The sequence below is a fragment of the Ornithodoros turicata genome, chromosome 5 (assembly GCF_037126465.1).
Source record: "Ornithodoros turicata isolate Travis chromosome 5, ASM3712646v1, whole genome shotgun sequence".
NCBI classification, from domain to species: domain Eukaryota; kingdom Metazoa; phylum Arthropoda; class Arachnida; order Ixodida; family Argasidae; genus Ornithodoros; species Ornithodoros turicata.
The window spans coordinates 79288532-79312427 of record NC_088205.1 but is presented as its reverse complement, the minus strand read 5'-3'; the positions used below and the strand labels follow the sequence as shown (position 1 = coordinate 79312427).

The 23896-nt window shown below is 45.6% G+C and overlaps 2 protein-coding genes across 2 annotated transcripts in view; one reads left to right on the top strand and one right to left on the bottom strand.

The window, feature by feature from the left end:
- LOC135394914 (uncharacterized) overlaps positions 1-23896 on the top strand; it is a 297537-nt gene that overhangs the window by 181556 nt on the left and 92085 nt on the right. The window lies entirely within an intron of this gene.
- On the bottom strand, positions 5891-23527 carry LOC135394915 (POU domain, class 4, transcription factor 3-like). Its single transcript, XM_064625985.1, has 4 exons — positions 23359-23527; positions 8841-8921; positions 8447-8572; positions 5891-8344 (listed from the first exon to the last, which is right to left on the bottom strand). The coding sequence occupies exons 1-4, from the start codon at positions 23464-23466 to the stop codon at positions 7454-7456; spliced, it is 1206 nt and encodes a 401-aa protein (XP_064482055.1). The 5' UTR covers positions 23467-23527; the 3' UTR covers positions 5891-7453.

Genomic DNA, 23896 nt, shown 5'->3' with positions numbered 1-23896 from the left:
TCATTTCCCGGTAGAACAGGATCCCCCCCCCCTCCTTCGTTCCTCCTTGTCTGCATGTGACGTCTTCTTGCAGATACACGGCAGTAGCGCCTCAGGCGGCCACTATTATAACCATTATTGTAGCCATTATTGTAAGCAACCCAAGTGCCGTTATTCCCTAGACCATTCGTCCAGGTGTGTACCTACACTCTTAGAAGAAGAAAAAGGAGTAACTTTAGTTCTTTTGGGGAGTAGATGTATACGCATTTTATAACCATTATCCCCTTTAGGGACCAGACGAATGAAATAATCAGAAATTTGGGGACTGATTGCAAGGGTCTATTTGCACTGTTGGGGAGTGAATTTCAGGTCAGTGACCCTAAAAAGGGAACCGGTTTCAATTTAGAGGAGTAGAAGCTGTAAGTACTGCCTAATTTGCTCCTTTCTTTCTTCAGAGTGTTTTAACGGTAGATCGTGATTGCTGATAGCGTTCGAATTGGCTTTGTCGGCATTGTTATTAAACAACAACAACAATACCTTTATTTTTGTAACGTATTGTATTTGCATTGTGTTTGTTTTGTATTGTATTATCAACGTGCTTCCTTAACCTACCTTCTCCCATGTAATGTCCTTTAGTATAGGATGCCCAGGAGCCTCGGGCCTCGAAGAAATAAGAGGTTGTCCACTGCGCATGCCCATAACCTTTTATACCTTTTGTAACCTTTTGTACAATCTTTTGTACAACGTGCACTGACGAATCCCTATTTTTGGAGGGTCCCCAGATCGCTTGGGTGCCCCGTTCTAGAACAAAGTAGATGCCTAATGACGTAAAACCACGATTTGTCGCTTGAACATCGTAATGCGCCGTGAAAAGCTTCGAAAAGCAGCACACGGCGTTGCCTGTGAGCATGTGAATCGATAAGAACGATCTCAGACAACCTGCAATCTTCGTGATCAAAGATTATGCAGTGTAACGCAATTCTCTCCTTAAAGAACATTTAACATTCCGTGGAGGTAAGGAACACCCCAACCGGCACTCCATTCACCCTCGTAACAGAGTGTTGTCCCTATATAGATTAGGACCCGGCGTTAGCGCAATGTTTACCGCCATTATATAAACCGCACCTAGAGGATGATTGCCACCGGGTGAACTTCATTGCGCATCATTACCCTCAACGACCCTTTATTAGTTGTAGAAGTTGGCCTTCTCTTTGGAGTGGTACATGCTCGCCGCATAATCAGACGAGTCGCCTTGAAATGAGTGTCATTATGATTCCCCTACGGGGTTGGGAACAGTATATTGCACCTTTTCTGCGGTTCACCACGAATTGCCTTTTGCGCACGGCCGGCATGTCGACTTTCCTCTAATGGGTGAAACTGCTACATTGTAGGTAGCTCTTTATTTTTTTCATTTTTTTTTCATAAAAATTATCGCGTGAAGCAAAAAAGGAAGGTAAATAAATGATTGTTGAAATAATTAATTCCTTGTTAGCACCGCGAAGCAATTGTAGCTAAGAGCCCAAGCAGCACAACATGTTGGCCCGATATTGACACTACTGGCCCAATATTGGGCCGACATTGCCAATAATGGTCCAATATTGGGCCAAGATGTTGTGCTGCTTGGGAGCGGTGTACAGACGTGGGCAGGGGGATAGTATGCGTCCTGGGCCGACTTCAGGGGAAATTGTGCCGACATTCGTCTGGAAAGTCTGCCGGGAAACCCAAGGAAAACCTCGTACAGCACGGCCGGAGCCGGGATTCGAACCCGGCGTCACCACCTGTAAGTATCGGCATGGAAGGCGATCGGCCTGACCCCGTACGTCGCCTCCAAGTACCTGGGTGCCCCCAAGGCAATGCTAAAGAGTTTGAGGTGTTGTATTCGAATGCTACCACCGGCAGCGCTGTCTGAGGTTTTTGCCCTGTGTCTTCCGGCAGCCCTTCCAGTCGCACGTCGTCCCATTTCCCTATGAAGTCGGCCCAGGAGGCACGCTAAGCCCCCGTTTCTGATTCCTCCCTGTCGTGCTATCTCCATCTGTCCACTGCTCATACACACAGTTGCTCTGCGGCGCTCACAAACTCTTTTTTTTTTAAGAAAAGCGGTATAAAAAGACAGCTCCGTGGCATGCGAACAAAACTATCCATTTCCAAAATCACAATCCACACAAGCAGTACGACTCCGCTGCCCTCTGGTGCGGATTATCCTCCTCAATCAGAAACATGGACGCAAACAGAGTAGGTCGAAAGGACCGTGTGTTTCAGCCCCGCGGGACGCAGTAACCCCCTTAGGCTAGATGGTGCGGGGGAGACATTATCGGATTACCAGATCAAGAGGAGTTGCCGCTCAATCCTTACTACGGATTAAAATGTCGAGCATCCACGGGGTTTGCTTAACGGATTAGTACGGTGGTTCTCTGACCCTGGTCACGTGAACGTTGGTTAACGGTAAACCCGGTTAGAAAAATGTGGAGCGGCTCTGCTGGGATAATGCAATGATGCGTTGCGCTCTGGTGCAGAGAGGGAATTATGCATTTAGATAATTAAAGAAAGAACGTGTTTGTGTGTGATGATGTGTCGGGAGGGAGAAGTGGTTTCTTGTAGATGTTGTTCTAGGGAGAGGGGGTTTAGTCGAGGACGCGAGGTTATTAGATTATCTTTATAATATTAAGTTCAGTATACAAAATAAAGTTAAAACTCGTGTGGATTGGTATGTCGTACTAAAATCAATTAAAACTTGCCACTTTTGCTCAATCGCTGTTCAATTTTGCTCACTCAATGCTTCGTCCTCTTCGTCTCTTTGTATCGTCCCTTGTTTTCGCTATCACCTGCTGCACTGCGATTTTAATTAATTTTATAATTTTGAATTGATTTTATTGATTTTATATTGAGTTTATTTATTTATTTATTTATCCATATACCCCAAAGGCCCTCACAGGGCAGTATAAACTCGAGTTCAGTCGAGTTCGAGTTCAGTACAAACTCAAGTTCTACAAGTGTGCGTAAGTGATCCACTTAACATATCCTTGAGGACCAAACAAGTAAACTACTGATGTACACACGTTTTAGAGGCGCGTAAGAGAGAGGGAAAGAGCAAGAGGGGAAGACAGAGAGGAGACAGAGGGGGGTTTTGGAAGTTGGGCTTTGCCTCATCAAGAGACTCTATGAGGCGGAAACCACTTTACAGGCGATTTTATCGCGCTTTCTCTACCTGATTTTTTATTTGGTTATTTTTCCTCACGAATGACTAGATGCGTAACTCTTTCTCCTCTGTCATATTATTCCAACGCAGAGAATTTTAAAGGCATCGTCTAATATGACAAAACGAGGTGTAAGAATGTTCCTTCGTCTTCCTGGAGTGTTCTCCTGACCGACATCGTGTTTCTGTCATCATTGAAACAACGTACGCAACAATCCTTACGTCACCAAAAAAAAAAAAAAAGACTGGACCTTGATCTCATAACGCGTATTTCCTAGATATAGATATCTCTTTCGTCAAAATGTGGTGTGGTGTCGAACACTGAAGTGTGACGTTACACACAGAAGTAGGAGACAATCACACTGGTGTAACGCACTTGTAGGCGCCACGTCGTGTGTTACTTGAGGAATATGTTGCCTACAACTGAAGTGTACGCTTTAGGGCTACACTGTACAAGCTAAGTTTTCTCCTATAAATCGGACATCGACGCGTTATAGACACAAATGCTTTTGCGTCCTACGAAACCAAATTTTCGTCATCAAAATTTATCCCGTAACACGCACTCAAATAACCGTCTGGGTTCCCATCTGTTCTAATATCTATACAAAAGTTCGGGTACACCTTACCCTGACACTGCGAGATATCGCAGGAATATGAGGACGAGGAATATGTGTCCCTAGCCTTCCAGCACATTCTAAAGGACGCACGTATAAAATCCGACGGGGATGTCCGACCAACACGTGCGACGCTCAGTCAAGCCGTATGCCACGCTATTTTTTTGAATTACACGACAATTCCAAAGCTGCACGTGCGGGCACGGTCCCATACAATAGGGAACGAGACAAAATTCATCCCAATAGGCCCATCAAAACGCAACCCCATACGAGCCAACCTTACCTTTATTTCCATTCCAACCCTCCAAACACGCGATCGATCCCTGACGTCCCAACCGAGACACCACGTGCCGGTACACAGTCATGCATTAACTCCCGTCCTCGTGTAACAATTTTCCCGTTCACAAATTTCATTTCCGGCCCGGAGTTCCTTTGGCGGTTCCGACCAACACCTTTACGTTTGCACGGGTCGCTCGGGGTTCGGGCGCCAATAAAAGTGGTTCTCCCTCTTTTTTTTTTTTTTTTTTTTTTTCGATTGCGCTCAATGGCACTTTCCATCTTTTTGGGGGGGTAGTGTTTTTCTTCTTGTGCGCTGCAAGAAGATTAAGATAATTGAGTTAGAGCTAAGCTGTTTCCCTCTCTTGAGTTGTTACGGCGGCGGCGGCTCGGGTTTCGGGTCGCCTTAAAAGCGATGCTCTTTCCGGATTAGTCGTACCGATGGGACACGCCCGACTCGAATGTAATTGTCAATCGCATAAATTTTCGGGCGTGCGTCGGAGATGTAGGAAGAGAAAAGGATGCGTAGGGAGAACGAGGTTAACTGCTGTGACGTCATGTTACACGAGGACGTATCTTCTTTATTAGATAAAGCCCACGCCGATAATGGTCTGAACTCAGTCTCCAGGATGCAGTTCGGGATTTCGCGAGGTCACTTCGTACAGCGTGCATTCCACGAATAAGATTGCTACACATAAAGTCAAGTATCTCTCAGGGTGACGTTGACCTGGCTTTGGCACCGAAGGCGTAGAGGCTTTGGAGAGCGTTAGACTCGTTTTAGCGTCACTACAGTCACGTCACTACAGAGCACGTGGAGTGCTCTAGTAATGGGGACTATTCCCGTTGTGTAGAGCAATCAATTCAAGTAATGTTCGGTTGGTGGAAATCGCTGCTGACATCCGACAAACTCAGCGCGTCACAGCAGGTCCTCCGAACCAACACCACCTAGATAGAGAAAACCCGCTTACTCGTCGACGTGACGTAGCAACTAAGAGTCAGCCAATCAGGATCGTGGTTTCAACGACGGTAGCCAATCACGAACTTGCTTTCAGCGGTGGTAGCCATGGCGACGAACCACCGTCGATCTGCGACTAGTGATTGAACGTCCCCGCGTACTAAATCGGAAAGCTTTAAAATAAAGCTTAAAACCGTCCCGTATCTTTCTCGAGATTGATTTTTTTGGAAAGCGTGTTGCACCTTTTCGTCTACATTCAGGTCTACGGGTTCCAAGTTAGCCGCAACCATTTGTGAGTTCTTGAACTCGCAAAACTGCGCCACGCGATAGCAGACGCATTCTCACTTTATATGTTCACGTAGCGAAGCAGGGAGAGGAGGAAATAAGCCGGCCTTTTGTATCTAGGAGGCGTTGTCAGAACGCTCGCTATTGGTCGGCTTTGCAAGGTGCGGAAGTGACGACAGTATACTTTGTTGCAGTTCCTGCCGAATCCCGTGTTTCTCGGCAAAGCAAGAAGGAGCACTCTGTGGTGGAACGAGTTGTTCTGTAACAACTAATGAAACACTCGAATTCGCTCCGGGTACGCCTGTTAAAAACGTGGCCTCCACCGGGCAGCAAAAATGGCCGCTCCAAATAATATTTGCAATAATGGGTAGCCAGTCCTGACCACGTTGTGACTAGCGTGTAATCCAACTTAATCGAAAGGGTCAATCGTGTTCCGTATCATTTTGTCGTTTACTTTACACTATAACCACCAGCTAATGACATGAGCTAACATAGTTTCCACTTATATGTGTCAGAGGGAGGTGTCGCTCTTATATCTGGGCAAAATGAGACCGACGAAACCAAAATCACAGAGATAAACACGTTTAATTGAACGTCTTCGCAACTTATGTACATGACTCGCAGCCAACGGGCCTCTTAATCACACCCTTTCCTACTAGACTTAAGACTCGAAGAATTTCGAGCAAAGTTCGTGACAATAATTTAGGTATCACACGGATGAACAAAGAATACCCAGCCTTCTCAATATAAATATTTGCCGTGAGATATTAACGTACGGTATAGAAAATAACTTAGCTCTGAAAAAAAAAAAAATCGAGCGCCGTCAGTAACAGAGAAGACAAGGAACCAATGCTTTCGAATCTCAACGGGTGCTTCGACGAGGGCCGACAAGGCAGCTTCGCCGCAATGATATGTTGCCGAAATTCATGGTTGCTCATTGACCACAAACAGTGGGAGGAGGATATACGTACACGGGGAATTCGCGCACGTATAGACACACACACGCGCGCACAATGGCCTCGTAAATGTTTCTTCTTTTGGAACCACGCACCAGCTCGTGAAGTCTTGCGACTTCTTCAAAGAGTCTTCGAGGGAATGTCTCGTCGGAACACTGGAGCGAGAGAAATATGTTTCCCCGCTTGGATGGACACTTAAAAGACGGAAGCGTTCGGGGGGTTGCGATGTGAGCCGAACGGAACTGCTTCTGGATCACACGTCTTCGGTCATGCCTGTCTGTAGGCTATGATTCCCTGACATCTGGAGCGCTACAGCGTAAATCTTCTGAGGAACACCACCTGCCTAACGCGTTCCTGCATTCTTCGAATACTTCGAGTAACTTGTTTTAGTGTAATTAGATATGAGAGAGTCCTTGTCCACCATTTTTGCACACCCCACAAGGATGAATGATAAATTGCTGACTCCACGTCGCATGGCCGTCATTTCTCGAACCAGGTTTTGCTCTGTTTGCCTTCAAATCTGAAGTCACGAAAAGACAGGATTTCATCGCGTCCATCGCGTCCAGCGCATCGACAGGTTAGTGTCTCTTCCTGTGACCGTAGCACCATATTGCACATTCAAGTCGAGAAGTCGTATTTTGCTTCCCTTACAGTCAACAACCATATCGCAATCACCCACGTCGTCGCCACAGTCAAGTTTTTGAACTTAAGGAGGTGACAATATTTAACCAACACTTGGAGTAGTATCACCAGAAGCGAAGTGTGCTCTCAATGCGGCATCTCGTTCCATCAGTCACAGGCCGAGTCGGCGTACAGCTGCTGCGCTTCACCGACTTTTCGGCAGCTGAGTAGGAGACAGGTCACCGCATCATTTCACTACGCCTCAGCATGTTTTCAGCAGCTGTGCAGGAGAGAACTTACTACAACGCTTAGCGACGCGCTTGACCTCCGCTGTACGTCATCGCCGCACGTACTTGCATCACGGTTGTTGTCAGCAGTTCTTCAGCAGTTTGTCAGCAACTTTTCGTCGCACTTTTTCCGCACTTGGTTTCGCGTGGTTTGACGAGCGCTACTCTCTTCAGCAGTTCTTCAGCAATGGGTCGGCAACTGAGCAGAAAGCAGGTCACCACCGCACTTGCTCCACGTTTGACGACGTAGTCGCATCCAGAGGGAACGAGGACGAGTCACACGAAGGCTAGTGCTGCACCGCTGAATACTTCATCCGTTTCTGCTTCTGCCTCTGATTGCAGAACCACACACGGACCACGTTCTTCTTCAAGTCCAGCTTTTCAGCGATGGCTGCTATCTTCTCACCCGACGGCCTCGGCTGAACGGCGAAGTACGCCTCCAGAGATCTCTTCTCGGGAGCAGCGATAGAGGTTCTCTTTCTTTTCTTCTCCCCCGCCGGCAAGACTCCAGGTAAATCAGGATCAGCCCTTTTGTTCTTGGCTTGCGCCTCAGCTGCTTCCAGCCATGCTCCCAGGATGGGCTTCAACGCCACCATGTTGTTATGCGACAGCGTGAGCGACTCGAACCTGCAGATCGTACTCTGTGACAGCGATCCCACTCCAGGGAGCTTGAGGTTAGCCAAAGCCCTTCCGACGTCCGCTTGGGTCACGCCGAGTTTGATCCTTCTTTGCTTGAAACGCTCAGCGAACGCCTCCAGTTCTCTAGGGTCGGAGTCGGAGTCGTGAACACCGACGGAACCCACACCCCCACCGAACCCTCCCATGCTATAAAGGGGGAGTTGGTGCGACGGGACACCTCCAGGATCGCTGGGGACGCCGCCGGGGCCGTTCATAGATAAGGGACCTCCCGGTAGAGAGGAGGCGCATAATGGGTCGAGGAGGTCCATGCCTTCCATGGCTGATGGATGGTGACTCATTTGGTGGTGGTGTGGAGGACCTGAGCGTGGTGTCGGACCTCCTGCAGGTCCTCCGGGTCCTGGAGGTCCCATGGCATGGTACATGACGTCGTGCTTGATGGGCAGGCCTGTGCCGGTGCTGGGTGAGTGTTTGCTGATATCAACGAGGGCTTCGGCACGTCCCATCAGGCCGGCCTCGTCCAGGCCCGGGAAAAAGTTGCCCTGGAGCAAAAGTGAGGTTTTAGTTCCTTCTCCACAAAATACTTCGTTCTTCATGTTCTGGTCGTTATTTCGTTTTAACCTCGTGGGGACTGGATGACTTACCAGGTTCTGCATTCGGTACCGGTTGTCAGGTTCCTCTCCACCGCCGGACATATCTGCGTAGTGGAACCTGGGTGCTGCTGCCAGGCACCGCCACCTTCTGTTGTGAGCCTCTGCCTCTGGCATCGCCTGTTGGCATGTTCAAAATCGGTTCGCAAGTCACATACACCAGCAGTAATAGTCACCCACAAAAAAGCACGTTCTAAAAACAGCCAAACAGCCAACAGGCATTCTGAAAGCTGAGTAGAAGGGAAAACAGGCGCCTTGGTGCTGCTCACTTATCATGGTTTAGTAATGTGATGAGAATTATGGTATAATGACTGATCTCTGATGAGGACTGTATCCTTTAAACAAGGACCTCTTCCATAGAATTCGGAAGTATTAAATCGAAACTTACATCGTCCATAAGTTGCAGCTTCCTGGACGTCCATGCTTCGGCTTCAGTTTTTACCATGAACTCTCCGTTGGCTTTTTGAGCCTGGAAATTAACAAATTAACGACAAATATTTAAAGACTTTGATATTTAGGGACACACACAAATACAATAAGAACGCAGTACCAAAAGAGAAGAATAACAAGTTTCTGTTCCACTGCACTACAGAATTTTACTCTGTTTCGCAAAATGACAACCAAAGGCGCTATTGTTGTTGATCTCATAACAGTTTTTTTACCAATCAAATTATCTCTGACTGGATCTGCATTCTCCGAGCGCTTTGCTCCCCGGGAGAAGCATGCCTCCTGGGCCGACTTTACACGGAACTGCGCCGGCATTCCTGAGCCACATCCGCTTTTACAAGAAATACTGCGAAGGTTTCGTAGGAAAATGTATTATCCTCTCAAGAAACTGGCTGCATATTCGAGGATTCTGCCAAACGCGCTTAAACACTGTAGCTTTCTAGGCCCGTCTGCTACTCCTGGGCCGGCTTGCAAGAAGGTTGATTCCTCAGTGCCGCCTTCAGTAGCTGTGTTATTACTGTACGAGCGTAAGCGTGTTTCCGAAGAACCACCAAAGCTATACGCCACTGGAGGAATATCCTCAAATACTTTCCCTGAACGCTCGTGCAAGTGGGCCCTGGTCTTCGGGCTCCCGAACTCATGTCGGTGCCAAGTTGTAACTTCTTCTTCTTCCACCACTAGGTACAGTGGCCACAAGCCACACAGGGCGATTGACCAGGGTTTCGTGCAGAGTAATCTCTAAAGACTCATGAGGCCCACGGCTTCACACGCGGGACAAGGAAGATGCACAAGGAGGGACAAGGATCTCTCTTCTTCTTCTTCTTGTCGTCTTTTCTCCTTCTCTCTCGACAACTATTACGGACGGACCTACACGGCTGTCAACCTTTGGTTGGCCCTTAAGCCCATCGCTTTAAAGAACATTCTGCGGACCTGAGGCTATACCGCAAGTGTGCATGTCTGCAAGAATGAAATTGCCCAATTTCACATCTTTTTGGCACGATTCGCGATTCAATTAAATGATAATTTTAAGAAAAAGCGAAGAAAAATTATGCGTCGGTTCTTATGTGGGTTGAAGACTTCCCACGGTATGAAAAGGCGTTACGGTACACCGCCCCCACCCCTTTCCCGTCTCAGTGCACGCACTTTCCCTCTTCATGATGCACGTAGTGCCCCGGGTCGTCCAGGCAACATGGCACCCATAACCGCGTTATCTGAAATACGATTCTCCCAACCAAAACATGTCTGTGACTCTGACGCTCTCGGTCGACCTGCCGTTCACGTCCAGCAGCGCCACGGATGAAGACCAGAGTCACGGTCTGCTTGCGGAAGGCTGCTCTCGGGAAAACGTTTCGCTGTCGCAGACACTAATCAAGCTCCCCGGTCGTAAACTCATTTTGCCCCCTCTCCATCTAACACGGGAGAAACAATGACAAAAGCGAAACGTTTCCAGCGCGAATTAAGCTCGCTCCGCAAAGTAGTGGGGCTTCAAGCGCTCTGCGCATGCGTAATGGATTGCTCTTCTATCCCCGCTGCGTTTCTTTCTGTTGTTGGTGGTGCTGTACGGTCCGGCTTTGTTTCAAGTTCAGGTGTGAAGCGTTCAAGGTGCGCTTCTGCGGGGAAGGTGACTTTGAGAGCAAGTACTGTCGTCCATGGACTATACAGGGTGTTCAAAATTAAGCTTTCACTAGCACTTTATAAATAGGCGAACAAAAGAAAACTGGTGCTACTTTTTCTGTTCCTTGAGTAAGAAACAGGCTAGAGTAGCTTGATGGGCTTGTTGGTACATGACTCAGAGAACAAGGAGATTCAAAACAGGGACAACGACACAAGAAGACACACAACCAGAGGCTCCACTATCAACAAGTTTTTACTGAAAAGTAAAAAGAAACTTCAGTAAAAACTTGTTGATAGTGGAGCCTCTGTTTGTGTGTCTTCTTGTGTCGTTGTCCCTGTTTTTGACTGCTCGTTGTTCTCTGAGTAAGAAACAGGTGCTGCATAATTAGCAGCACCTTTTTCTTACACAAGTAGCGTAAAGTTGTCATCCGGTTTCCTGTCGTAGCTGTGTTTGCGTAGCGCTCGTGAAAGCTTAATTTTGAACACCCTGTATAGTCTATGGCTGCTGTCCTTAGCTTTTAGTTCCCACACATGCTACGAAATCTGAGGAGTTTGCATTTGCATCTGGTAGTTTAAATCCTTCAAAGTTCATCCGGAGAGGCTATTCATGAAAAATGCGTAAAATATGTCATAATAATAATAGATATGTCGCCGTATGTTTTCATGCTACAGTGTGGTAGCTTTGTATCCGGGGCCACCGCCATCTTTCTAGATGGAAATTGAAATCAATTAAGAAAAAATCATTGTGTCTCTGAAGAGGAATGACCCCCCACGCACTCCCAAAAAAGAAGAAAACGAAGGAAGATATATTCCGGTTCGAATAGTATACATGTCATAACGAAAGTGATAAAGACATAAGAACGTTAAAACTACTGTTCCTTACCGTGCAAGCTATCATGCCTTGAACTGCACTTCATTAGGTATCAAGTTTCCACATTTCCCGATGTCATAAAGAAATTAGGAGAAAGCATTATAAACAAAAATAGTGAAAGAAACCTCGTAAAAACTTTGAAAGGCAGGAAAATGATAAGTTATTTTGGAAGAATACCTGACACCGGGGACTTTGAAGCATGGGCATTTGGCTCAGCTATAAATAATAACGTGTTTGTTTACATTTCAGCTAATTTTAATGCTTCAAATGTTCTAGGCCAGTCCAAAAGTCTACGTGCTCTTCAGGCGACTCCTCGGAATGACACTCCTGCTAATATCGATAGTTACGATGGCTCCTGAATTGGATTGGATTGGATTGGATTGGATTGGATATGAAACAAAAATATGGTGAGGTTAGTCCCGAACCAGTCAGGACTGGATACTCCAAAACGCGTTTGTGGGTGTAGAGCCAGAAAAAAAGAGAAAAAAATAATTGTATGTATAGTCTCTCATTTGCTATGTATGTGCCATCTTTCTCATCGCCATCCCATTCATATATTAACTCACGTGCGCTGAGGTACGGTATCGCAATTGCTGCCCGTCGTCATTCATGTAGTTGTCGTTGTGGTTCCTCGTAATGACATTATTGTATGCCTTAGTGAACTAGTGGTCTTCAAAAATATAAATCTGAAATGTTATACAGCTATCAGACTATATTTTCACACTACGTTCATATTCAGTCCATAGTACATAGTCTATATATTCTACACTACGTCTCTACCCGAGCAACATCGCATTAATGAAAAAAAAAAGAATACTGCTGCGCAATACCTGCTGGCAGGCAGGTATTGCGCGCTTGCGCACATTTTATCGCGTACTGTGACAACGACGATGTACCATACTTGATTTGGCTTGGCTTGACTTGTACATGTCTGCGCTCTTTATGTTTCCCCCGCAAGGAAGCAGAACATGCTTCGCTTTGTCCCGGCTAAATTATCGTCGCATTTATCAAGACTGGCGACAACGGCGGGAAGACGGGAGCGTTTCCCCGTTTTTCCCAGGAAAGCGAAAGGGTTGAAATATTTTATGAAGAAATTTAACGCACCCAAGAGGAGCTTAAAAGCTCATCCGAAGACAGTCGTAAACCCATTAAAGTGAAGCGAGAGAACACAGCGAAAGGATTAACATGCACGCCACGTACACTTTTATTTTTTGTTACGTTTTCTTCTTTCTACTTTACTTTTCCTTTCTACCACTCTCTACTTCATCAGCGTACTTCTTCTAATCAGGAGTGGAGAGCGCTTTTAAAACTGACACACGGATTTAGAAAACGTGATGGAGAGAGCGTGTTTTTAAAAAGCTTTTTTAGAAAATAAGTAGAAGAGCGACAGGACAAAAAATGCGCGCATGAAAAGGATAAAAGGAGGTTGTAGTAGATGGTATAGTAGTATCAAAAAAAACATAAATGAAGTGAAATATGTTTGATTTTTGTGTTCTTACAACGTGCGCTACACCGTCCAGGGAGTTAGAGGTGGAGGTTTCTGCACGAAAGCGGTACAATGCGCATTTATATAAAACGATAAGAAATGGTAAAAGAAAAAAAAAACGCGTATCGTTATCCCTGTGATAAGAAAAAGGGGAGCATGCAGTCGATGAAAGGAAGAACATGGAAGAACTAATCGATAATTGGAAAACAGACACGTTGCTACTTCCGGTCTCAGCAGCTGCCACCGGCTTTCCGTTATGTAACTTTTATTGACTTTTGTCTTCTTTCATTTTCGGTCGCCGCTGAAAGTCTTTTCAAGAGGATGACGCACAAGTGTTCTTCAAGGAGGGTGAGTGGAGGGTCCCTTGTAAGAGTGCTCTCGGATTTCTTTCGAGGCATGTTGACTTCTTCAATTAAGCTTTTTGTCTCGGAACATCGTAAGACGATAGCATCTGCGGTTTTTTCGTTGGTGCGGTTTTCGGTTTTATTTTCTTGTAATCTAAAGGGGGGAATAACATGCGTTCAGTTATTCTAGGTTTACCGATCGCAGAATACATACATTGAAAAGCGTTCCTTTCACTTATTTTATTTCCATTTCGCACATAAAATACGGGGATATTAGTGTATAAAATTTGTGATTAGGGGTAAAATTAGGGATTGTTGTAACAAATGGGTTGTCCGAACACGGTTTTCCCAACCCCCAATCCCCTTGGAGCATGTGGTGGTGGCGCGTTATAGTCTTGCGCGCCATAAAAACTCCAACCGTCATCGTCAGCAAAGATCAGATTGCGGATTGATAAGCTTACATGCATGGCAATGTAAACATCCCACGATAGAAGGTTAGGCAGTGCTAAAAGTTTGTTGCGATACTTGTAAAGCTGACTTTTGTGGAAGCTCTAGTCATTGCTAACCGCAGAAATTGAAAAGACTCGCAACCTGTCGGTACATGTTCCAAAACGGGAATTAGACAGAAAACGGAAGTACACGACGAATCACCCCAATGCCGAATTTGGCAAAAAGAAACGAAGAAAAGATTGCGTTTGCTGTCGAATAATATCGCCAGGATGTTTGTAACATATTGACATTACATTGTAACTAGGCATTGCCATTGTGCCTCTCTAATACGCTACTAATAGCCAAGACGATCCATAGCCGAGACAATAAATACGATGGTGCCCAAACAATCGTTCTTGCTGTGGAACAGCTGGTCTCTCGCCAGTTTCGAGAATCTGCCTGGAACCCCATCGTGGCAGCGTTTATTCGCAAATCTTAACACTTGAATCCTAACTAGTATTACTAATTTTACGTCAGAGCTAACACTCAGACACACATGACGACTGCCATTACTAGTAGAAGTAATGAAGGAGTAAGTTGACCCGATTTCTCCCTGAATGAAGTCTACGTGCGGTCAAAGACCGATCGGTCGTCCGGCTGTTGCATGCTCGCTCGTGAATATTTCATCGGCGCGAGAATTAAACTTGCATGCGCCGTTGTCGCCGTTCCGAAGAGCACGTGACGTCGGCCGGCCTCTCCCTTCTCGACGTCCTTGCCTGCGAAATCGTGGGATTACTCACCGTGTCAGTTACGTTAACAGTGTGTCATATAGGACTCTGTTGTTGCTTCGTACTTATTCAATGCGCGTTTTAATTTTACCGCGGTACGTTTATCGGACTTATGAAAGACAACTTCACTGCCGTGGGAATTTGGGTTCCACGTTGTGCCCAAAAACATTCATTTCCTACCCTCTCTCACTCTTTCTACTGCTACGTTACAATGTTGCTTTCTCCGTCTTTCTGCCGAGTGTCGACGCGTTCACCATAATTCATCTTCTCGTATTAACCTCTGTGAAGTGGGGTATAGGTTCCTGTGGCTAACAACGGAGAAACATCCCATGTCATCATCACTTCTCCTTCATTTATTGTTGTTGTTGTTGTTGTTGTTGTGTTGTCTTGCGCATTAGAAACGGTGGCATATAATAAGTACGCGTGGAATAACGTGGGTTAACACAGAAAACAGGGTAACGTGGAGGTATATCTTATTTCGTGAGCTTGCCCGCGTTCCATCTACTTTCCACCCTAAAAGCAGGGCTTCACCGCACAACACGCGCCGCGTGAACCAGAGCGCCGAATGATAAAAGTTATCGCTTCTTGTTTGAGGAGAAAAGCGACGCTTCCGAGTTTCAAAGATTGATTGATTGATTGATTTTTAAAAGAAAAAGAATCGCGAAAGGAAGTTATCAACTCGTTATAACGTTACCACCGTGGTGAGGCTCTCTTCTTTTTTTTTCTTTTTCCTTTTGGAAAAGCAGAAAGATTTGAAGTGCCCGATCTGGATCGCTTTACGATAGTTAGATTTATAGAGCCAACTGTTAAATGTTGATACTGGTAAACATGGTACTCTGAACGCGCGTCTGTTTCACGTAAGAGTAGTATGACATAGAAAATCAACCTCTTTTCCTATAAATTCATGTACGTATCGCTTGAAGACCATTCATGCGTTGCGCAAAGCGGAAGTACTACATGTGATAGGGCATTTGGACACCGCATGGCGGTAGCAATTACAAGTAACGCAACGTCCCACGTGATAGTTGAAAGAACGTCAAATACACGTCAGAAATCTACCATGTATGCTTCCAGAGCTCAACCGCTCGGTCATTTGTTTAACCTTCCCCTCTCTAACCGTGTGATCACGTGACCACGGCCTTGCACGTTGGTGGTGACCGAAGGGGAACACGTACCAACCATCACTGACTCATCATGCCAGGCGAAGTTTAATACCGGCACTAACATTAGTATTGGCCGCAAGTACAGTAGCAATGAGGACTTGAAACTGATGAACAATACAAGTGCGAGAGTATTTGGACTTTTGACAGCGCGACGGGCGGATCGAGGACGTGAAACTCATGTCGCTAAATTAGGGGATAAGCAACATTAATCACAACGCTATATCGTTGCAGTGTGTGATCCTGATAAAAGTAGCCTTTATTGCTTGCGTCACAATCTTGGGTCAGTGGTCTAATCCGTCTGTATCGTAAAAACCTGCGTCCATTGACTTTACAACCATGTAATGACCTTTTGCAAAAACATTAATGCAGTTTTTCGTTCATGAGTATCCTTTGTTATAATCTTTGTAGTCTTTGTATCTTCTCTTTTTTTTTTCTTTTTTTCTTTTTTTTTTTTTTTTGTTATCCACAAGACGATTTCTTATATAATGCTAATGCTGTCTAGCTTACATGGACTGCTTTACAGGCTTGCCCTCGCAGTTCTCTTGAAACCATGTATCTTGTACTTCCTTCCAAAATAAAACAAACTGAAACTGAAACCACATCGCAGTTCTGCAACGTCCGAAGAAATTCCGTTAACGATGTGGTTCTCCTTCATTGTGTTTCCTTATTTTTAGTTAGTACAAGACTGTATCTTGAGTGGGCGAGTGGGCCCCTATGTTTCTGAACATTGGGAAAAAAAGGGCGACAGCGCATAGCTATCCCGTAAAGTGGGCTTCTCGACATCAACCCCTGTTTGAGACAGAAACGAGCATCCGGGGCGAAAGAATGCGGTGCTTGCTCTCTAGTGAAAGGCGCGTTTCAACAGTGCGTTCAAAAGTTAAAACGCGATCACGGCATACGTGCACAGTCACGCATACAAGCACCGTATAATTTAGAATGATGTTTATCTTTTTCGGTATTCTTTGAAGAAAATCGTACCACACTCTGAATTCGCATTCAAATCACGAGCCATGTGGTACCACTGCCGCAGGCAGTTGAACAAAAGGCTTTTATACGGCGGGCTTCTGATATCATGGGCCTATGAACAAGAGTCTCTTGTACTAGAGCGTGTTATACGATGAACTTGTGATTCCAGGATGTATGTTCGTTCTTCTGCAACGTACACATCTCTGTATTTCTTAGTTGAACTATGAACATGTGTGTAGGGTGCTACCTACAACCGTGGAAGCGTAACATTTCGTTCTCGGGAATCCTGGACAAATAAATTCATAGAAAGATATGTACGATTATTCGAGAACGATGTCCCACGAAAACACTTCTCTCGGAGTAGATGGAAAAGTGACAAATTCGGCGCTCCGGTGAAGGGAGACTGAAGCAGGAACCTCGAGTCGGGGGGGAGACGCGGACATTTCGAACTGAGACTGCACTCACCAGAGGCGCAGTCTGTGTTCGAAATATCGGGGCTCCCCATCTGAAGCTTTTGCTTTGCTCTCAGAGTGACGTGTGACTAACAAATCACAATTTTTTTCTCTCTGGAGTTGTCATACAGCTGAATTTTAAGGCGATACTTTGTGGGGCCAACCACCCCGTATGTCCGTCCGTGGCGTTATATAGGACCACGTGACAACATGTGAAAGTTCCGCCACCACGTGATCGCCAGACTACCTTTACGCTACGTCGAAATTGTATAACCACCATCGTAACAATGCTGCAAAAAAAATTAACGGCTTTCGCAAAAGACTAAAACGATTTCAATAAAAATGCTGTAGGCAGTTCAAAAAGAGTCTACCGCCAACGCTGCCCTATATAAAGGTACCGCGTTTCAATCCGTTTGGCACAATGCCAGAAGATGCGGCATTTTTTTTAACCATTATATCAACCATAAGTGAGCTACAAAATTTCAAGAAGAATCGCAACGAACTCTTAACTTACCAAGCTCTCGTAACTTAACCACCAAACTCTTAACTTCACTAAATGGCATACTGAAGGCCAAATCCTTCCACCGAATGACACCAGGGGGGGGGGGGGGGTACGCCTTTTTCTGACGACTAACACGACTGCATGTTGAACAAGAGAGGACCTGATGTTCTGAGTGTTCAGTGACTTTCATCTTTCATCTTTCACGACTGCATGTGTATCACAAAAAAGTGTACGTCTCACGTCTTAAACCGAGAAAACGGTAACGGTGATGGTAACGGAAACAGAAACGGTATGTACATGTATCACCAAAATTGGAGCTGGTAGAGGTAACGGCCAACTCATGAAAACGGGGTGCTGACAGAGCTCAGGGCTGTCTGCTCACAGCACCATAACAGCCATTGTCAGAAACAACAGTAACAGAAACGTAACGGAAACGAAATTGGAAGGTTGGTATTAGAAACGGAAGACGGAAACGGAAATATTTCGGTAACGAAAATACGGTGACGATGATGATGATGGAAGTGCTTTCCGTAGTCGGCCACGCTTAGGCGGGCAACGTCACAACCCAAGCAGCACAACATCTTGGCCCAATATAGATCCACTATTGGCAACACCGGCCCAATATTGGTGCAAGATTGGACCAATACTGGGCCTCTATTGCCAATATTGGAGCAGTACTGGGTCTCTATTGCCAATAGTGGACCAATAGTGGGCCAAGATGTTGTGCTGCTTGGGAACTATCGCAGGGGGATATATAGCGCCCCCCCCCCCACACACACACCCACGAAAATACAAAAACACGCTCGTAACCCTTCCTTGTTTTCAAAAAATTCAAAATTCAAAAAAAAAATCGGGAGTGATAACGCTATCATTCCGGATGACGGTTGTCAACGAGACTGTTCTACAGTGAAGTTCTGTTTTGCGAGTGTAGTATAGGATAAGAGTTAAGCTTACGACGATACAGTTTTCTACGTATGAACGCGCCTCGATGTTCGGAATTGTACGGATTTTCTTCGGTGAAGCTGATTCGGCGCAGTTACCGACTGAAGGTTTCTCGCACGCGTATAGTATCCGTCGTCTAAACGCATTAAATAAATACCGCGAGGTAGATTCACTTATTATATGAGCTGTTGTTTGCGAGGAAGAAATGGAGAGTTCCCTTCCGTCAAACGGCGACGAAGAAGGTGGATCGATGGCGATGCGGCCACCCCTCTGCTCTTCAGTGGGTCTACGTCCGACGTTGAATATTTGATGGCTCTACGGGAGGGAGATCCGGCTGGCTCGGATCGTTTTAAAACTGGGGTGAGATTTCAGCGGGCTTCTTCCTCTTTAGCTTCTGCATGTGTACCGGAAGCTGATCGGGCAACATTGTGTGCGGTACAGAAACGGTCAACATAAGGGTGATCCACTAGCTCGCTGTGGGAGTAGCGTTTGCGGCGAGGCGGTATACGGGTATGCAGGATATGTGTAGGGTGAACGGTACCTCGGAAGTGCATATTTGTGTGTGGTGCAAATATAGCAACCTCCCGGTTATAAGGAATGTTGTTTAAGTGTCTTCTTCGGTGGTTTGTCGCACTTTCCTTTAAAGTACAGTAAATCTAGCAGAAGGAAGTTCTCATAATACGTGAACGTAGAAACAATAATGGAATAATTCGCGAGAGCCAATGGAGTAAAGTGAAAAAATAAAGAAAAGAAAGCCTCGTCCAGGAACACAAAAATTGTATGGGTTGACATACCGAAGTGTATTCATTAAGTGTGTATTCACAGGGCTTGCCCTCGCAGTCCTGTTTATTATTGTATATTGTTTTTCGTTGTTTGAGAGCAATAAAAGAAAGAAAGAAAGTGTATATAAAGCATTGAGAGCATGTACCCATCTTTTGTGCCGTCTGTACAAACCTGAAATAGCTCATCCTTGCGCATATTCATTGTCTGCGGAGCAAGTGTAGTAAATTCAACAACATATATATCTTGTTGTTCAGCATGACGTGCAGTATATTCTATGAGCACATATATTCTCGCGCAGTTTCAGCATACTGCATCATGTCGCCGAAGTATTTGCCGCATTTTGGTAACGAAATGGTGACGACGTTGGTTCTGAAGTCGACAACCTCTGAAGTAAGCGTCATACGCAACACATGCATTAGACTACGTGCAAGGTTCGGTCACAGCTGTATCCGAAGCTTAATTTTTAATGTAACACTTTGAAAGGCGCACCAAATTCGCATCCTTTACTTTTTAATAGTAAACTTGTCAGTTAATTTCGAAAAAGCCTACCCAAGATTCTTCTCACCGAGGCGGGCATGTCGAGCATATGGAAAATGCTGGAGTGATTGCGCTAATCTAAGCCGTTGCTAAGTTACATACGTAATAACAATATTAATGTCGACGTATCCTAAACTAGAAGTAAGCTCAGAACAACGCGGGTCAGGCTAAGTTTTTCGTTCGGCTTCGAAGTAGTCTCAGGAGGTGGAAGGAAGTAAACATGCAAACGACAAATTTATCTTGTTAACAGAATTGGGAGGCTAACCCCCCCCCCCCCCCCAAACATGAAAGCACAATGCAAACAAAGCTGGTGTTGATGCGAATAGGGTAACATTTCCTCTTGGAGAAGGCAGCTTTTGCATCTGTCTTTTCTCTCGTACCATCAACGTAACAATAAAGATTCACTTTACGTACTCTCTTCAAAAGTTACATGTTTTGTGTTCAAATCGTCGTGTCCACCGAGAACCTGCACGTGTGACATTATTCCGCGATCAGACTGCATCAAAGTCATCAGGTTGACGTCGCCAGGGAAACGTTAAAGTAGTTAAAGAAATACTTCCATTTTGTATATTGTGTAAGGCACGTGAAATATGGCATGTCTCAGGAACACTATCTCTATATGAGTGTTCCTTTCTGGTACAAAAATGATGAAAACACCATCGCATGCTGTATCGGGAAAAAAAGGAAAAAGAACATTTAAGCAAACCTGTTACAACAGCAAAGTACTCAGCACGCATTACAGCAAAAACATGTTTTCTTCTGTTTGTCCCCTAATATTTCCAATATTTCCGTCTCCCAACAACTCTTCCAAGTCAGCATTCTCCTTTCCTCCCATTTTTTTCGAAAGCAATCTCACCGCGAAGGCAATTCTAGCCCTGGAAGAATAAAAAAGGGAACCCGCCGCTGATACTCGTGGAGGAAAACAAAGCCCATATTGCGAGAACCGAACATCTCGTCTGCTGTGCACACAAGAACGGCATTGCCATCATCCAATCCTGGCGGTTGCTTACAATATCCCTCCGTCCATTATTATCTTGGGCTTTTGTGCCGCCTCCTCTCTGATTTATGGAAGTAACCGCATCAAAGAGACTCCAGGATCCCACTCAAGTCTCGCAGAGTCTCGCGGGATGTGGCCGGGAGGGAGTCGCATGCAATCCACTTCGAGGCCCCCTCCCCACAACGAAGAGCGCCGTCTGCTAAGCGAGCACGTACGCCGGGCGTAAAACCAACGACTTTTCCTTTGGCTTCTTCTCGCTTTTCCACTGTCTCTCTCTTTCTCTCTCTCTCTCTCTCTTTATTTCGCCCTGTCCGTTCGTGGCGGTTTTTCCTCCTTTATTTTTAAGGTTCTGCCGCTTCCTTTTCTCATGGATGTACCGTCTGCAGGAGCATTAACTGCGAGCTTTGAACATAGGAGAGAAACGACAGAATACAAGCCAATCCAATCCATAACGAGTAACTTTGCAGTCTTCGAGACTTCCTTTTTTTTATTTTTTGCAGACCCTACTTTGTATTTTTTTAATACATATTTAAACTTTCTTTAGGAGAGGGAACCGTAACATAATATGTCAGCATGGGTAGGCGGCCACCCTTACGATCACTCAAAGAATATTGATGTAACGTGCATGATGTCATGTAAAGTTCCAAGCCAAATCCAAAATGGACGTCGCCGTTTTTGTTTTCTTCTTCTCTTTTTTTTTTTTTTTGTGCGAGATTATATAACTGCATCGATAGCCCAATTTTCTTAGACGTCGCATGCTGTACGAAGTGTCAAGTTAAAGAGGACGAACATGCGTCACTAGGTCTACGTCCGCAGAACCATCTAGGTACTCATACCAGGCAACAAACGTCATCTCTGCGTTAGCCCCTTCTTGGCGGCCTCATTCTGTTTCGAACTTCTTTTCAATGCGTGAGGTAGGCGCTAGGGAGAACCTTTAACACCACTTCACGGATACACCCCGAAACTAAAAGTAAAAATTCCTAATTAATAGTCCCACAGATTAAAGTAAAATAGAGGTGTCGGCAAGAAGCTGGCGGACAACTTTAAGTGACAAATACTTGCTAAGCAACAAGACGTGCTTCGGCTTACATATAGTATTTGGGGTAAACAGTCGCGTAAGCTTTCAAAGCGTATTGGTGATTCTTCTGCAAAACGGGTATGAGACACTGAGCCCGGGTACCTCCCAGTCACGTCGAGACTCGGAGGTACCCGGGTTCGAATCCCGGTGTCGGCTGTGCTGTCTTGTGTTTTTTCCTGGGTTTTCCTCAGACGCTTTCAGACATATGTCGGCACAATTCCCTTAGAAGTCGGCCCAGGACGCACATTCCTCCAGGGCGTCAGTCGTGACGTTGCCCACCTCTGTGAGGCCGACAACGGCGAGCTCTTTCACCACCACCACCACCACCACAACCACCAGACACTGAGCATTCTGTTGCACGTGACCAAACGATAGTTCACAAAGAACACCAGGACGCGTGATGACGTATTGAACACTTTTCTCTTTGGCTACTCGTCATGAAATTCTCGTTTCTCTGTTTCCTTGTCTGGTTTGCCTTACGACGGAAATACTTGAATGTGCGTCTATAAGTGCTTAAAGGGGAGTTGGAGAAGAACGCGTATCTATGCAGTCCACAATTTCGAGGAACAATGCACCACTCCGCATTTTATCTATTTGTTAAGGGTACCAGCAGCGTGGTCGAATGGGTACAGCGTCCGCACGCTGGGCGTACCCCAGTGTCGTGCTTAGAAAAAAAAAATATGCTAGAGTACGGTGTCACCAAAGTTGCCCATTCCGATGTTTTCTCTGTGTTTTCCGGAATACTTTCTTTTCAGATGTTGGCGCTTTTCTCCGTGAAGTCTGGCTAGAGCGTACAGTAACCGCAGTATCAACTATCCTTTCGTACTATCCTGTCTACGTCTGTTCACGCCCGTACATGGGTCATAGCCACAGTTGCACGACGAAATGTATCATAGAACATCGTTTTTCAAGAGGTGCTCTTTCGTGGCTTAACGTGGTGTGTTCTTGACGCTGGAACTGTTGCAGAAATGACATTTAACGATCTTAACTCGAATAACGTGCATCGAATTTGCGACGAACGTGGAATTAATGACTAGCACGAACGGTGGAGTGCGAGGCGATCGTTATACCCATTGTTGTTGGACTCGTCCGTGTTTTTTACTATTGGTTATTTGAAGAATTGTTCCGTTTCTGTCCTTCTCGAAAAATTGTTTGAGCGTACTGTCAAGAGACCTGATTATTTCTTCTCTGATGTATACTTAGAACACCATGGATTCGGTATCTTTAGTCGACCTTCGCTGATGGGGATAAAAAGTTTCTGATAACTCCACAAAAATGTCTGGAGTCATACTGGAGTCACTTTATGTGACTGTCCAGTATCTACAAGGTAAATTTATCTAGGTTAGTGTCCTCATGTACTGCGCTGTAAAGTCGTTTCGGTTTTTGCGCATCATAGGTGCGTCAGACGTCATCAGACGACAATGACTTCCCGTGTCGTCTGCGGAGTCTGTCGTCTGTTTTTCGTGTTTCTGCGTGCATACATGACTTTCCTTTCCCATCCACTTACTTGTCCTTGGGCGAGTGACAGTCGGTAGGCTCTAACTACATCGGCGGAAGTTTTCTTAAGGGCGGGTGCCAGGGAAGCCTGCCACGTCATTTCCGGTTGGGCGGTCATCTGCAGCCAATCAGAGAGCTCGCTTTTCCGACCGTCCGGACGCGCCCAAGCCGCCGCTTCCTCGCGGCACTACAAGGACAAAAGAAGACAGGTCGTCACTGACACCCGCCACCGCCATTATTGGTTTCCTACAAAACACAAAGGCATTGCACTGGAAATAGAGAACTGAATTGAATGGTACCTTCCTCAAGCCACATAATAATTGCCGATAACGTAGTAATGGCATGAGATAGTCTGCCCTTGAGGCTGCTTTTCTGAAAGGCTTCAAATCACGCGTACATAAAGTTTAAAACACGACTTCGATTGGTGCGCGTGGATTGGATTCTGGATTGGATCTTTGGATAGGCTAGTCTCCGTAGTTCGGGCTGGCTACTCAACCTGTACATGTAAAACAGAGTAGCTGAAGAGTAAAACAGATAAGAATAAGCTC